At 37.5% G+C, this 16338-nt stretch overlaps 2 protein-coding genes across 2 annotated transcripts; both read left to right on the plus strand.

The window, feature by feature from the left end:
- Positions 1-865: 865 nt before the first annotated feature.
- LOC140810932 (trans-cinnamate 4-monooxygenase-like) lies at positions 866-3440 on the plus strand. The gene is made up of 3 exons (XM_073168854.1): positions 866-1759; positions 2068-2201; positions 2730-3440. The coding sequence occupies exons 1-3, from the start codon at positions 975-977 to the stop codon at positions 3323-3325; spliced, it is 1515 nt and encodes a 504-aa protein (XP_073024955.1). The 5' UTR covers positions 866-974; the 3' UTR covers positions 3326-3440.
- Positions 3441-13492: 10052 nt separating this feature from the next.
- LOC140810931 (trans-cinnamate 4-monooxygenase-like) lies at positions 13493-15774 on the plus strand. Its single transcript, XM_073168853.1, has 3 exons — positions 13493-14406; positions 14657-14790; positions 14939-15774. Exons 1-3 carry the CDS (start codon positions 13622-13624, stop codon positions 15535-15537), a joined length of 1518 nt encoding a protein of 505 aa, XP_073024954.1. The 5' UTR covers positions 13493-13621; the 3' UTR covers positions 15538-15774.
- Positions 15775-16338: the final 564 nt, after the last annotated feature.

A 16338-nucleotide genomic window follows, 5' to 3' on the forward strand; every position in this document is an offset into this window, starting at 1 on the left:
ACTCTTAGTTAATTATGAACATGGGAGAAGTTAATTTATTACATTAAATGCTTATAATAACAAAAGTTTAGAAATCTATTTGGAAAATTATAATTTTTGGTGATGTACTTCTAATAGAAACATTCTAAAAATCAGGAAACAAATAAAATTCAGTATAAGCATTCTTCGAAAGTCCACTTGTAATTATCTCAGAACACATCTCTACAGGTGTCAGGTCTATTGATTTTAGCCCACTATTTATTTTGCATATTAAAAGTTTCGGTAAGATAGTTAAGTCCGACTGAAATAGTTTGTTGAAATCTTTGTAATTATGAAAACTTTATGGTGAAATTATTCTGGAAACAAAAGAAACGGAGACATCACTTTTAGAAACAAGTCTTCATAAAATTATTTTTCTGTATTTCATTTGTTTTATTGTTTACTGATTTATCATTAATATCATTAAATAAAAGTTTATTAAAAAATTAGTCTTTATGATTTGTTTTCTCAATAATATTTTTAATTTATGTGAAAATACAATATATTATATAATTGATAGGAGATGTTCTTACACATCAAAATAAAATATTTTAATTCTTCAAAATTGAAATTCAAACATCGATAGATGAATCAATAAATCTAGATATTTATAATAATTAACAACCAATTTGTTAAATTTAAAAGAATAATAAAAAAGATTACTTCACCTAAAAAAGAAAGTATAATTAAATGCGACTTTACGGCTACACCAAACCCGCTTACCTACCCCCCGATCCTTTCCTAAACATAAATTCACGTATGAATCACCGTCTATCTTTGACGGCGTCAATTCCCTTATTTGGAACAAACAGCCGTTAATTTTGACGCCGTCAAACCCTGTCTCCACTCTCCTCCTGCCATTCTATATAAATCTCTACTTTCCAACACAAAACAGGACAACTCCGCCATCCTCCGCCGTGAAACCCCACCACTACCCAGATAAGCTGCTCCCAGTCATGGATCTCCTCCTCCTCGAGAAGACCCTTCTCGGCCTCTTCCTTGCCATAGTCACCGGCACAGTCATTTCCAAACTACGAGGCAAGAAATTCAAGCTCCCACCGGGTCCCATCCCCGTCCCAATCTTCGGAAATTGGCTGCAAGTCGGAGATGATCTGAACCACCGCAACCTCGCGGACTACGCCAAGAAATTCGGCGAGATATTTCTACTCCGTATGGGACAGCGCAACCTCGTCGTCGTATCATCCCCCGACCTCTCCAAAGAGGTCCTCCACACTCAAGGAGTGGAGTTCGGGTCCCGCACGCGCAACGTCGTGTTCGACATATTCACCGGGAAAGGTCAGGACATGGTCTTCACGGTGTACGGCGAGCATTGGCGGAAGATGAGGCGGATCATGACGGTGCCGTTCTTCACCAACAAAGTTGTGCAGCGGAACCGCCGCGGATGGGAGGCGGAGGTGGCCGCCGTGGTGGAGGACGTGAAGAAGAATCCCGAAGCTTCCACGAATGGGATCGTTCTCCGGAGGAGACTGCAGTTAATGATGTACAACAATATGTTTCGGATCATGTTTGATAGAAGGTTTGACAGTGAAGAGGATCCATTGTTCAATAAACTCAAGGCTCTGAATGGGGAGAGGAGCAGATTGGCGCAGAGCTTTGACTATAATTACGGGGATTTCATTCCCATTTTGAGGCCATTTTTGAGAGGCTATCTCAAGGTCTGCCAGGAGGTTAAAGACAAAAGATTACAATTATTCAAGGACTATTTTGTTGATGAGAGAAAGTAAGTTTTTTTGTTATATCCCAATCATTGCTCTAACTTTACTTCTTTTGATCCATCCTTTTCCGTTTTCTGAAAAGCGGGGTTTTTTTTAAAAAAAATTGGTGGGGTCGAAACACTCTTGATTTTTAGGATACTTTGCAGTTTTACCTCAAAAGATTCAATTTTTAAGAAAGAAAACATGATTTTTTGGGGACTACTCATACCTACTAATCATCTATCCGTTCAAGCTTTAGCGTCATCAAGAAATAGGGTCATTACACATATTATTCTGGAGGAAATAGCCTAATAGCTAGAGTTTCATGTTATAGGAAGCTTGCGAGCACGAAGGCTACAGACAATGATGGCCTAAAATGCGCCATTGATCACATCATCGAAGCCCAAGAAAAAGGAGAAATCAATGAAGATAATGTCCTTTACATTGTTGAGAACATCAACGTTGCAGGTGAGTTTTTGCTTTATTTGTCCAGTCTTTTCCTTCTTATTGCAGGTAAATTTTCCATTTTTGAAACCAATTTTTCTTCTGGTATAAATGATTCTTTGATGATTCCAGATTGTGTTGTTGATAAGTATGGAAATGGGGAGTGGGGATCTTGATCGATTCATAATTAAATGTACTTACCAATAAACTAGTGGTTTTAAGTAACCACACGAACTATAGTCTATATGTCTTGGTACATTCACTCGAGGACTTCAATTGTAGATCATCACCGAAATTGAGCCCAACTTCAACTTAAAGAGCACAAGGATATAGAGGATAATATTGAAAATTAAATATACTTTTAACACATTTTTTCGATTTACCGAGGGGAAATAGCTCTTAAAATATATAATTAAAACTTTTTCTCAGACCAATATTTAATAGAAATAAATTATTTAAAAAACTCGAACTCTTAAGAGATTGACTGACTCGACAAAAGTCATCGTTCATGATCAAGCCAAATCTAAAGCATTGGTTTTTTTCCTTGAACAGCAATTGAAACAACACTTTGGTCAATTGAGTGGGGCATTGCTGAATTAGTGAACCACCCCGAAATCCAGAAAAAGCTTCGGAATGAAATAGACACCGTGCTTGGCCTGGGAGTACCAGTTACGGAGCCCGAAATCCACAAACTACCATACCTTCAAGCAGTTGTCAAAGAAACGCTCCGCCTCAGAATGGCCATTCCTCTTTTAGTTCCCCACATGAACCTCCATGATGCCAAGCTAAGCGGCTACGACATTCCAGCCGAAAGCAAGATCTTGGTGAATGCTTGGTGGCTGGCTAACAACCCTGACCACTGGAAAAACCCCGAGGAATTCAGGCCTGAAAGATTTTTGGAAGAGGAGTCTAAAGTCGATACTAATGGCAATGATTTTCGGTACCTGCCATTCGGGGTTGGCAGGAGAAGCTGTCCTGGCATCATTCTGGCATTGCCTATTCTTGGCATTACTTTGGGGGGACTGGTGCAGAATTTCGAGTTGCTGCCTCCTCGAGGGCAGTCCAAGATCGACACCGCCGAGTGCGGTGGCCAATTCAGTTTACGTATTTTGAATCATTCCACCATTGTTTTGAAGCCAATATCTTAAAAATGTTTAATCAGTTTGAATAATGGAGTTTGACTGAGTTTTGGATTCTCCAAAATCATGTTTTGTAATGTTTCTATCTTGTGCGTCATTGGGTGATATGTATATTCTTCACAAATCCTCTTCTTCGTTTTTTTCTTCCTTGCTTCCTTTCTTTTCTTTTTTAACCCCAAACCACTTTGATATGTTATCCTACTTTGTCTTTATTTTTGAAACTAATTGATTAGGTATCTTGTGGCACGATCTCACGATTCTTTATCTGTGAGATGGGTTAACTCTTTCGATATCCACAACAAAAAATAATGTTATTAGCATAAAAAGTAATATTTTTTCGTAGATTACCCAAATAAGAGATCTAACTCACAAAATACGATCCGTGAAACCGTCTTATACAAATTTTGTCAAACTAATTTTGTCATTAATCTATATTTATTTTTATTTATTCTTATAAAAATGTAGATGAAAGACAGACCATTATATGTGTAAAGTACGAGAATTCACATGGATATCTTCGTAAATTTATTTATATTACAGGGAGATATAAGTAAAAAAAATGTTAATAGCCAGCATATAATTTTCATATTGAGATACAAGTTATATTAATAATTAAATAAATTTTCATCATAAATGATCAAAAAATATATTAGTTGAAATTGTTAAAATATTAAAATATATAGTAAGTGAAACAATTAATTATTTTATTCAATACATGGTTTCTCACACAATAAATTCGAATCTCTCTCTTTTATTAACTGCAAAATGGGGTTGCATAGATGAATAATCAATTACCATAAAATTGGAAGTTACACATGATAGTAGAATAACCTAAAATATAATATAATTAATTTAAGACAAAAATTTGTGTGAGACGGTCTCACGAGTCGTATTTTGTAAGACGGATATCTTATTTGGGTCATCTATTAAAAATTATTACTTTTTGTGCTAAGAACATTACTTTTTATTATGACTATCGATAGAGTTGACTCGTCTCACAGATAAAGATTCATGAGACTGTATCACGAGAAACCTATTCATAATTTCATTTAGAATTTATTAATGGAGTCCAATTGTAATAGCAAATAGTATATTGCTATTATCTTGCAACAAGTGAAAATGTTTAAAATCAAATAATAAGAGATGATAAAATAATCAATTATCATAAAATGGAAGGATATAAATGTTTAAAATAATTTAGTGAAAAAACATTATATAATTTTTAATCTACATAATATAAAATTAGTATTCAAAAATTTTAAAAAAATAAAGTGAAAAATGTGGAATAAAAAATAATTTATGCAACTTAAAATATAAGTGCATACACCAATGCACGTGGTACATGTTAGTATCTAAATATGTTTTAACTAGAGTAGAGTCATTATTTCATTTATTCGTGGTCTATTTTCGGTGCTTTTGAGAGTAGCGATTTCCCATTTTAGAAATAAACAAACATTCTAAAAAGCCATATTGAATTGGAGTTGGAATTCGAATTTATTTTTTTGGATCAAATGGAGACATATTTCAATTGCGTTTTACGGTTATTAATGAAACAATAGATTATATTTTAAGAGTATGTCTCTTGTGAGACGGTCTCACGAGTCTTTATCTGTGAGACGGGTTAACCATATAGATATTCACAATAAAAAATAATACCATTAGCATAAAGAAATAATATTTTTTCATGGATGACCCAAATAAGAGATCCGTCTCATAAAATACGATCCGTGAGACCGTCTCACACAAGTTTTTGTCATCTTTTAAATCTATATACTAATTATTTATATATTAATTATATAAAGTAAAATGAATTTCAAATCTTATTATGTAAACTTGAAATTCATTCTAATTAACATAAAAAAAAAAAACTATATAAACATGAAAAAAAAATGATTTTTAAGGTTATTGTATTACTTATCTTAAGAACAAAAACACATTGAAAATCAATAAATTTGAAATCATTTGATCCAAGCACAACCTAAAAATGTTCCCATTTTTTTGGGGCTTATTTAAGTTGGGCCTCCTTTGAGTCGCCTTCTTCTTTTATTGGTCCATGTTATTATCTGCTTTGGGCTTCTTTCCATTTCGATCTTTTCTGAATAAAGCCCACTCATACAACGAGGCAATCTAAACCTTTCAATTTTAATCATACAGAAATTTTCATAATGTTTTCAAACTATAAGCAGGCTTGGGTAATGGCTTGAAAGTAGAAGGCCAAAACCCATAAAACTCATAGTTTGGATAAGGCATGCCGACTGAGAGTGGAGTAATAATTTGGTTAAGGCTTTCCGGTTTGAGAATGACTTGAGAGTCGAAGCTCAAAACCTGTAAACCTCGGGTTGGTTTAGCTAGTGGGATTTTTTGTTGGGTGGTGGAACTCTTTTGTTACAAATATAATTCACTCATGGAAGTCGAGCTAGTGGGGGTCATTTTGTGGTGTATTTGGAAGAACAAAAATGATGTAGTGTGGAATCAAAAGAGCACAACGGCAATCAAAATATTCTAGACAGCTTTGGATATTAGATCTCAATGGCAAGATGCTCATAATATGATCTCTTTGAACTCGTCTGCTACTTCTATTCAGTTCAATATTATTAGGTGGACTTAACCTCCAGAGCATTTATTGAAATGCAATGTTGATGCATGTCGGGTCATGCTGGATATGGTTGTGTTATAAGAAATCATCTCGGATATGTTCTTGGAGCTATTCATGGGATTTTTCCTGGTATTCGAAATCCTTCAATAGCCGAAGCACTAGGAATTAGGGAAGTCCTTAGTTGGATCAATTATTTGGATCTCTCTCATGTCTTAATTGAATCTGATGTTCTATCAATTATTCATGGATTAAATTCCTCAATTCCAGATTTCTCTTAAGTTGGGCTTATTTTGGAAGATTGGAAATCCAATTGCAAAATACAAGCCTTGGATTTTCAATATTTATCATTTGTTTTGTTAAGAGATGAGCGAATTGCTAAATAATCAAGCCACAAATATTTGAATTCAAAGCCACCTAAATTGAATTCAAAGAAACTCATTTTTGAATTATAAACACATGTGTTGATTAGTCAAAAATTATGAGGTAAGCCATGATGTTTTTATTTTTGTTTTTTCCCTAAACTTTACCTATAAATACCCACCCATTCTTCATTCCAAAATCACACCAAAAACACAAATCCTCTCATCTACAATCATAAGTGTAGAAGTGAGATAAAGGATTTAGTGTGAGATTTCTTAAGGAGTGTTTATCCTTGGAAGGAATAGGATTAGTGGAGAGAAAGTGAGTGTTAAAATCAGAGTGTTCTGAGTGAAATACTTTGTATTCTCAATTCTCTTGTCTTCTTTGTTATTAATAAAGAAGTGATCTCCTTGAGAGGTTTAGAGTGGACGTAGCCCAATCTTGGGGTGAACCACTATAAATATTGGTGTCCATCTTATTTATTGTTGATATCACTTATGATGTTCCGCTGCGATGTTACCTCGTTTATTTCCCTGATATCCCAACAACTGGTATCAGAGCTAGATTCTCAAATACTATAGGAAGTCCTCGTATGCTCTGTGGTTGCAGCTTAGTCTGAACTTCCACATCAGAAAAGGCTTTCTAGACAGTATTAGGGAAGTGGTTCTTTTGTGTTCAGGCTTTGACGATTATTCGTTGGTAGCATTCACAAAAGATGGAGGTACGCACAAGCAAGATGATTAGCCTTAATGGCTCTAATTATCAACTTTGGAAAAGTAAGATGAAAGATCTTCTATTCGTCACCAAGATGCACCTACCGGTGTTCAGCGAGTCTAAACCAGATGATAAATCAGATGCTGAATGGAACTTCGAGCACGAGCAAGTCTGCGGGTACATTCGACAATTTGTCGATGACAACGTGTATAATCACATCTCTAACGAGACACATGCTCGTACGCTTTGGACAAAGTTGGAGACACTATATGCCTCCAAAAGTGGTAACAACAAATTGTTCTATTTGAGCAAGCTTGTCCAGGTTCGATACAAAGAAGGAACTCTGGTCGCAGATCATCTGAACGAGATTCAAGGATTCGTGGAGCAGTTATCAAGTATGAGCATAAAACTTGATGACGAGGTGATAGCTCTGATTGTGCTAGCTTCATTGCCAGAGTCTTGGGAGACTCTGAAGGTATCACTCACGAACACAGCACCAGGAGGAGCCGTGAGTATGGACTTCATCAAGAGTGGCATCTTGAATGAAGAGATGAGGCGGAGATCTCAAGGTTCCTCTATCTCACAGTCAGATATTTTGGCTGCTGAGTCAAGGGGAAGAAGCAAGATCAAGAAAAACACAAATCAGAAGCCAAGAAGAAGCAAGTCCTCGGGGAGATATGCCAACGTAAAGTGTTATCGCTGTGGAGAAAACGGACATATTAAAAAATATTGTCGGCAACCGAAAAACAAACATGAAACCGATGATGAGCAAACAAACGCCATTGACGAGTTCAATGTTGTTCACGAGCTAGAGCAGGAGTCCGTAAATTTGGCAACTCAAGTAACTAGTTGGGTGATCGATAGTGGAGCAACAGTCCACGTCACATCTCGAAGAGAATGCTTTACATCCTACACACAAGGAGACTTTGGTGTGGTGAGGATGGGGAATAACGACTTATCCAGAGTCGTGGGAAAAGGAGATGTGAGCTTGACTACCGTGGATGGCTCTACACTGATCCTGAAAGACGTCAGGCATGTGCCAGATATGCGCCTGAGTCTGATATCAGTCGAAAGACTCGATGAAGAAGGTTTCTGTACAACCTTCCGAAATAGGGTATGTAAGATTTCAAGAGGATCACTTGTGGTGGCAAAGGGATTAAAGATGTCAAAGCTATATGTAGTTCAGGAAAATCATTCTGAAGGAGTGAACTACGCAGGGGAAGAAAACTCAACAGAGTTGTGGCACCGACGTCTTGGTCACATAAGTGAAAAGAATCTTACACGCCTTGTGAGCAAGCAAGTTCTGCCCGGTATAAAGCAGGTTCATATGAAACAATGTACAAACTGCTTAGCCGGAAAGCAAAACAGGATATCATTCAAAAGTTCACCTCCTAGCAGAGCAGAAAAAATTCTAGATCTGGTGCACTCAGATCTATGTGGTCCGATGCCATTGTCGCTCGGAGGAGCGAGGTACTGGGTAACTTTTATCGATGATCATTCTCGGAAAATTTGGGTGTGGACACTCAAAACCAAGGACCAAGTTGCGGAAACATTCAACAATTTTCTAAACTTGGTTGAACGGCAAACATGCATTAAACTCAAATGTATTCGAACGGATAATGGAGGAGAATACATTGGATCCTTTGATGAGATATGCAAAAAGAACGGAATCAGACATCAAACAACACCACCAAAGACACCACAACTCAACGGATTAGCTGAGAGGATGAATAGAACTTTGGCAGAAAGAGTCAGAAGCATGCTCTCACATGCAAAGCTGACTAAGGAATTTTGGGGTGAGGCCGTGGTTGCTGCTGCATATATATTGAATCGCTCACCTTGTGTTCCTCTCAATTATGATGTCCCAGAGCAGGTGTGGCAAGGCAAAGAAGTTTCCTATAATCATTTGCGGGTATTTGGCTGTGTTGCTTATGTTCATATACCAAAGGATGAAAGACAGAAGTTGGATGTCAAAACAAGAAAGTGCATATTTATAGGCTATGGCGAGGATCAACTTGGTTACAAGTTTTACAATACAGATCTCAAAAAGCCTATAAGAAGTCGTGATGCCATATTTCAGGAGAATGAATTCTTGGAGACTGCGGAAAAGGAGAATTCTGGATCTGAACAAGATCTGGAATGGTGGCCTTCAACGGTAAATCCACAACCGGTTGAAGATGAAGAATTGCAGAACGATCATGAAGATGATGATGAGATTCGTGTTCACAGTGAACCACCAGCAGAAAGTTCTCGTGGTACAATGACCACACGTTCTGGAAGAGAAGTGCGACCCTCAACCAGATATTCCTCAAATGAATATATCCTGCTAACTGACGGGGGAGAACCAGAGAGCTTCGAGGAAGCTATTACCAGTGAACACAAGGATAAGTGGATGGAGGCTATGCAAGAAGAAATGCAATCATTGCATGATAATGAGACGTTTGAGCTGGTGAAGTTGCCGAAAGGCAAGAAAGCTTTGAAGAATAAGTGGGTGTTCAGATTGAAGCACGAAGAACACAGTAGTCAACCAAGATTCAAAGCTAGGATTGTCGTCAAAGGTTTCGGACAGAAACACGGGGTCGACTTTGACGAAATATTTTCACCTGTGGTGAAGATGACATCCATCCGGATTGTGCTAGGGTTAGCAGCTGAGCTTGATCTGGAGGTGGAACAAATGGATGTCAAGACCGCATTCCTTCATGGGGATTTGGAGGAAGAAATCTACATGGAGCAACCAGAGGGGTTTGAAGAGAAGGGGAAAGAGGACCTCATGTGCAGATTAAAGAAGAGTTTGTACGGTCTCAAGCAAGCACCAAGACAGTGGTACAAGAAGTTTGAATCGGTGATAACTCAACAGGGATTCAAGAAAACCACTGCAGACCATTGTGTGTTTGTCAAAGATACCTCTGATGATGATTTGATGGTGTTTCTACTCTATGTAGATGATATGTTGATTGTTGGCAAAGATGCTTCTGAAATCAAAGGCCTAAAGAAGCAACTAAGCAAGATTTTTTCAATGAAAGACTTGGGGCCAGCAAAAAGAATTATTGGCATGGAAATCCATCGAGACAGGTATGCCAAGAAGACCTGGTTGTCGCAGGAGAAGTATATTGAGAAAGTACTTCAGAGGTTCAACATGGACCAGGCCAAAGCGGTTGGATGTCCTCTTGCCAACCACTTCAAGTTGAACTCAAAGCAGAGTCCTATTACAGAGGATGAGGAAGAAGAAATGAAAAGTGTTCCATATACTTCAGCTGTTGGAAGTCTGATGTATGCCATAGTATGTACTCGGCCGGATTTAGCTCATTCAGTAGGTGTAGTGAGTAGATTCCTTTCAAAACCGGGAAAGGAACATTGGGCTGCAGTAAAATGGATATTCAGATATCTACGGGGAACCTCTAAACATAGATTGAGTTTTGGAGGATCCAGACTTGAGCTTGTAGGCTACACAGATGCAGATATGGCAGGAGATGTTGACTCCCGAAAATCCACATCAGGATACCTGATTACGTTTGCAGGGGGAGCTGTGTCATGGCAGTCAAAGTTGCAAAAGTGTGTAGCATTATCAACCACTGAAGCGGAGTTCATTGCAGCAACTGAGGCATGCAAGGAAATGTTATGGATGAAAGGGTTTTTGGAGGAATTAAGGTTTGTGCAAGATCAATACAAATTGTTCTGTGACAGTCAGAGTGCAATTCATCTTGGAAAGAATCCTTCAATGCATTCAAGATCAAAGCATATCGATGTTCGTTATCATTGGATACGAGATGTATTGGAGAATAAGTTGTTGAAGCTTGAGAAGATTCACACGGATGAAAATGGATCTGATATGATGACCAAGACATTGCCGAAATGGAAGTTGGAATACTGTAGAACTGTTGCAGGTTTGATCGAATTCACAAAATGGGCTTGAGGGGGAGAATTGCTAAATAATCAAGCCACAAATATTTGAATTCAAAGCCACCTAAATTGAATTCAAAGAAACTCATTTTTGAATTATAAACACATGTGTTGATTAGTCAAAAATTATGAGGTAAGCCATGATGTTTTTATTTTTGTTTTTTCCCTAAACTTTACCTATAAATACCCACCCATTCTTCATTCCAAAATCACACCAAAAACACAAATCCTCTCATCTACAATCATAAGTGTAGAAGTGAGATAAAGGATTTAGTGTGAGATTTCTTAAGGAGTGTTTATCCTTGGAAGGAATAGGATTAGTGGAGAGAAAGTGAGTGTTAAAATCAGAGTGTTCTGAGTGAAATACTTTGTATTCTCAATTCTCTTGTCTTCTTTGTTATTAATAAAGAAGTGATCTCCTTGAGAGGTTTAGAGTGGACGTAGCCCAATCTTGGGGTGAACCACTATAAATATTGGTGTCCATCTTATTTATTGTTGATATCACTTATGATGTTCCGCTGCGATGTTACCTCGTTTATTTCCCTGATATCCCAACACGAATCATGTTGTTCATTTTTTAGTTAGGGTTGCTGTTTTTTTGTCTGGTCTTGAAAGTCGAGTTTACATTCAATCTCATGTGTTTCAGAACGTGATTATTCAGGATTTGATTTAATATTATTAGTGTTTCATTTAAAAAAAAAAGTACACACGACAATTTTTCCGCAAACCAGGCATCATTTTCCATCGTCTTCACTATTTTACACACTCCCAGACACAGACCACACCCACTGCACACGCGCGCACAATGCACACGCAGAAACACACACATTGCACATGTAAAAACTCACACCTTGTTCACGCACACACATTGCACACGGAGAAACACACACTGTCCATGCACGCACACTGCACACGGAGAAACACACACTATTCATGCACACACGTTGCACACGGAGAAAAACACACTGTCCATGCACGCACACTACACACGGAGAAACACTCACAATTCACGCACGCACACTGCACACGGAGAAACACACACTGTCCAGGCACGCACACTGCACACGGAGAAACACAGAAACACACACTGTCCATGCACGCACACTGCACACGGAGAAATGCACACTCTTCACGCACACACACTGCACACGGAGAAACACTCACAATTCACGCACACACACTGCACATGGAGAAACACACACTGTCCATGCACACACTGTACACGAAGAAACACACAATTCATGCACACACACTGCACATGGAGAAACACGCACATAGATCGCACGTATGAGAACAATTAAAAAATATATACATTCCTAACTGGTTGAAGCTAGTAAAATAATTATGAAGCCATTTAATAAATAATAAATAATTAAATTCTAGTAATTGAAAGTATAATTTCTAATTCCTCAATCCAAAATTAAATTATATATCAAACATAATATAATTAATCCCACCACATAAAATACATACCTATATTTTTTTTATAACACATATTATAAATCAATATCATTCAACCATCTAATATCAGCATCAAACGATACTAAATTGTATACACGTACATATACACACTACAACAATAAATAACTATTATGACACTTTTTTGTAGACATTTTTAATTAATTGTTATTACAAATACTTAATAATGACACTCGTAAAAAAGTAATAATCAGTACAATAAAAAAACATATTAGATTAGTTATCCTCACATTTTTAATTGATGCCATTTTTTTATATGGAGGGAAATAATTACTTTCCTCCTCTAATATTTAATTACTCTCCACGCTATTAAGATAACTAATCTAACATGGGGTTAACTCGACCCTACCCCTGCGGGCACTGCCCGCAGAGGTCGTTCTAACGACTCGGATTTTTCCGAGTCAATTTTTTTATTTTTTTTTAACATGGAGGTGGGCTCGGATCACTCATGTGGAGTGATTCGGGCCGTTCATTACCCGTGCAGGCACTGCCTGCATGGGTAGGGTGAAACAAACCCTAATATGGTATTTTATCTATTTTTCTCCCCAAAAATCTTTATTAGAATCCAGGCTGGTTTATGAAAGGGAAATCGCTATTTAGCAGCGCAATATTGATTCTTCCTATACCTCGTAGGTAGTGCTTTGGGGTCTCCAAGATTTAGGATCCAGCAATACACATGCTTGAAAATTTTCGTTCAAAATCGCCTTAAAAACTAAAGAATAAAAACACAAAATAAGCTTATTAAAAAAATAAAAAAATAAAAAAGGTGCTCAAACAAATAAATTAAATACTTCTGTTAATGAATATTTATTCTTTATATATAATTTTTTTAATTATAATCCAGAAATATTTGCATAATCCCATAATGCATTATTTGTACAAGTTGAAAATTTACATGCAATTAAGTGCATGCTTGGCGGATCATGCCTTGCCTCTCTTCTACGGCATGATTTTTATTTTTTCGAAGCTAGATACCATTTGGTTTTAAATAATTAAAATAAATAGGGATGAGGCATGCTGTTGGGAATTTAAGTCAGAGATTGTGATGTACGTTTGGGATCACTGTATCTTTCATGCTCTTCTTTATGGTAAAGTCGATCCTACTCTGGCTGCGCGAGTTATTGTTATTTTTCATTCGTGTTAATTCATATAACAATGCGAGGTTGTTTCTATAAATAACCATACGAATCAGTGGCCAAGTAGCATCACTTCACTGCTGTAAATCACCAGTGATTCTGGTTGACAGACTCTCGCAAATGGATCTTTCCATCTTCCAAAATACCCTTCTGAGTCTCTTTGTCTCGGTAACATTCGCCATTTTAGTCTCTAAATTACGGAGGAAGAGCTTTAAGTGCCCGCCAGGCCCCTTCTCCTTGCCCATATTCGGAAGCTGGCTTCAAATTGGTAACAACCTCGACCACCATGACTTTACCAGCTATGCCAAGAAATTCGGCGAAGTTTTCCTGCTCAGAATGGGCCAAAGGAAGATCGCGGTGATCTCCTCGAAAGAGCTGGCCAAAGAAGTCTTGCTCACTAAAGGAATCGAGTTCGGCTCCCGGTCCAGAAACATCGTTTTCGACATCTTTACCGGTAAAGGGCAAGACATGATCTTCACAGAATACGGGGAGCACTGGAGGAAAATGAGGAGGATCGTGACAGTGCCCTTTTTCACCAACAAGGTCGTGCAGCAGAACAGCCACGAGTGGGAGGCGGAGGCGGCCGCCGTGGTGGAGGACGTGAGGAAGAACCCGGCGTCGGCGACGAATGGGATTGTCTTGAGGAATAGGATAGAGTTGATGGTGTACAATAACGTGTACAAGATAATGTTTGGTAGAGGGTTCGCGGGTGAGGAAGATCCTTTGTTTGTGAGGCTGAAGACTGTAAACGCGGAGAGGAGCAAGTTGGGGCAGAGTCTTGAGTACAACTTTGGTGATTTTGTTCCTATTTTAAGGCCTTTCTTGAGAGGTTACTTGAAGATTTGCCAAGAGGTTACAAAGAGGAGGTTGAAGTTGTTCAAGGATTATTTTGTTGATGAGAGGAAGTAAGTTCTTTAGTTGCAAAAATCTTCTTTATCTTTACATATATGTTATATCATATCACCAAGCTTGCTATATCTCTTGGAAATATTATTTTGAATTCTGAACCTGATTTTGTTGAATCAGTCTATAATATTTATTACTTTTCAAAAACACCATGGCCATACGTCTAAATTTCTCACTCTTTGATTAAATTTTCCTTAGTTAATTCATAATTGACATACTTTTTTTGAAAAAATGAAATAAATTCAACAGAAAAAATTTAAGCACGAGAACAACAGAGACCAAAGGTGTGAAGTATGGAATCGATCACATTCTTGAAGCCAAGAATACGGGAGAGATAAATGACGACAATGTCCTCTACATCGTAGAGAACATGAATGTTGCTGGTACGTATTAAATTTCAACTCTTTTTCCCCCAATAGTCACTATTCTCCGGTGCTATAACAGCTTATTTACCTTAACTAATACGTGTTTGAAATTTTATGATTAAATTAGAGATGCAAGAATTTATTTTATTTTTGATTTGCCGAGCAGCAATCGAGACAACCATATGGGCACTAGAGTGGGCGGTCGGAGAACTGATCAACAACCCTCGAATCCAAACCAAACTCCGGGCTGAGATCGACACGGTGCTCGGACCGGATGTGCAGGTTACCGAGGCCAATGCCCTCAAGCTCCCCTATCTCCAGGCAGTAATAAAGGAGACTCTTCGCCTAAGGATGATCGTCCCTTGTTTGGTTCCACACCTGAACCTCCATGATGCTAATCTCAAGGACTTCACGATCCCCGGAGGAAGCCGAATCTTCATCAACGCCTGGTGGCTCGCGAACGACCCGGCTCACTGGAAAAAGCCAGAAGAATTCAGGCCCGAGAGATTCTTGGAGGAAGAGAGTAAGGTGGAAGCCAATGGCAATGACATGAAATTTATCCCCTTCGGGGTTGGCAGGAGGAGCTGCCCCGGAATCTTCATGGCGATGGCTGTTATCGGGATCACCTTGGGAAGGTTGGTCCAAAATTTCGAGCTTTTGCCTCCGCCGGGCCAATCGAAGGTTGATATGACAGAGAATAATGGACAATTCGCTACCCGCATTCTGAACCGCCATAAGATCGTGATGAAACCACGATCTTCCTGAAGAAAACTACTACTCTCCCCCCGCGTCACACCATATTTAAATGTGTGCGTAGTGTGTGTTTATGAAAATAAAAACAAAACATGTCTTGCATCGGCATGTATGCGCTCCCGTAAGATTTCAACCGTATCTTCGATGTTAATTATAGCAAATAAGACACATACGCACGTGCATATGTAATACATATGAAATACATGTATTTTGATATCTTTAAATTATCTGCAATTGATCCAGTTTGTTTAGGATTTGGTTTACCTTCATAATTAAAGCGAACTGAAAATTCGGTTTTAACCGAAAACCGAAACATTAACTCGATTCGAGTTAATGTTATTTTTGGATTTTTCGTTTTTTTTATCTCAGTTATCCGTACCAAACCGAAAACAAATTCTTTAATTTTTAAAATCATTTTTTAGTTTTAAAATCATTTTTTAATAATATTAAAAAAATATTAATATATTTATATATGTAATTAAAGTAATAATTTACGTTCAAAGATAATAATACAAATATTTATTATTTTACTACAGATAATTCATTAGAGAAATATAAATCTACAATAACATACACACAATCACTATGAACTATACAAGTATTTATAATTTGTAATAATGTATTACAATACTTTAAAAAATGTTAGATATCAGTAGTATAATTAAACTGTTTATCAACGTATTTATGAAAAACTAATGAAGGTAGAAAAAATAAATTTACCTAAATTAGTTTGAGTAAGTCTCATGCGAGATATTTTTTAAAAAAAATTCGCATGTGAGACGAGCTCACATATCTATATTTAATTAGACGAGT

The sequence above is a fragment of the Primulina eburnea genome, chromosome 13, assembly GCF_022965805.1.
Source record: "Primulina eburnea isolate SZY01 chromosome 13, ASM2296580v1, whole genome shotgun sequence".
NCBI classification, from domain to species: domain Eukaryota; kingdom Viridiplantae; phylum Streptophyta; class Magnoliopsida; order Lamiales; family Gesneriaceae; genus Primulina; species Primulina eburnea.

What these genes read in the sequence shown, in the direction of transcription:
- LOC140810932 (XM_073168854.1), top strand. Translation starts at nt 975, where the DNA reads ATGGATCTCCTCCTCCTCGAGAAGACCCTTCTCGGCCTCTTCCTTGCC. An exon ending in TATTTTGTTGATGAGAGAAA is followed by an intron (nt 1,760 to 2,067) that starts GTAAGTTTTTTT and finishes TTCATGTTATAG; the next exon opens with GAAGCTTGCGAGCACGAAGG. An exon ending in TGAGAACATCAACGTTGCAG is followed by an intron (nt 2,202 to 2,729) that starts GTGAGTTTTTGC and finishes TTCCTTGAACAG; the next exon opens with CAATTGAAACAACACTTTGG.
- LOC140810931 (XM_073168853.1), top strand. Translation starts at nt 13,622, where the DNA reads ATGGATCTTTCCATCTTCCAAAATACCCTTCTGAGTCTCTTTGTCTCG. An exon ending in TATTTTGTTGATGAGAGGAA is followed by an intron (nt 14,407 to 14,656) that starts GTAAGTTCTTTA and finishes TAAATTCAACAG; the next exon opens with AAAAAATTTAAGCACGAGAA. An exon ending in AGAGAACATGAATGTTGCTG is followed by an intron (nt 14,791 to 14,938) that starts GTACGTATTAAA and finishes TTTGCCGAGCAG; the next exon opens with CAATCGAGACAACCATATGG.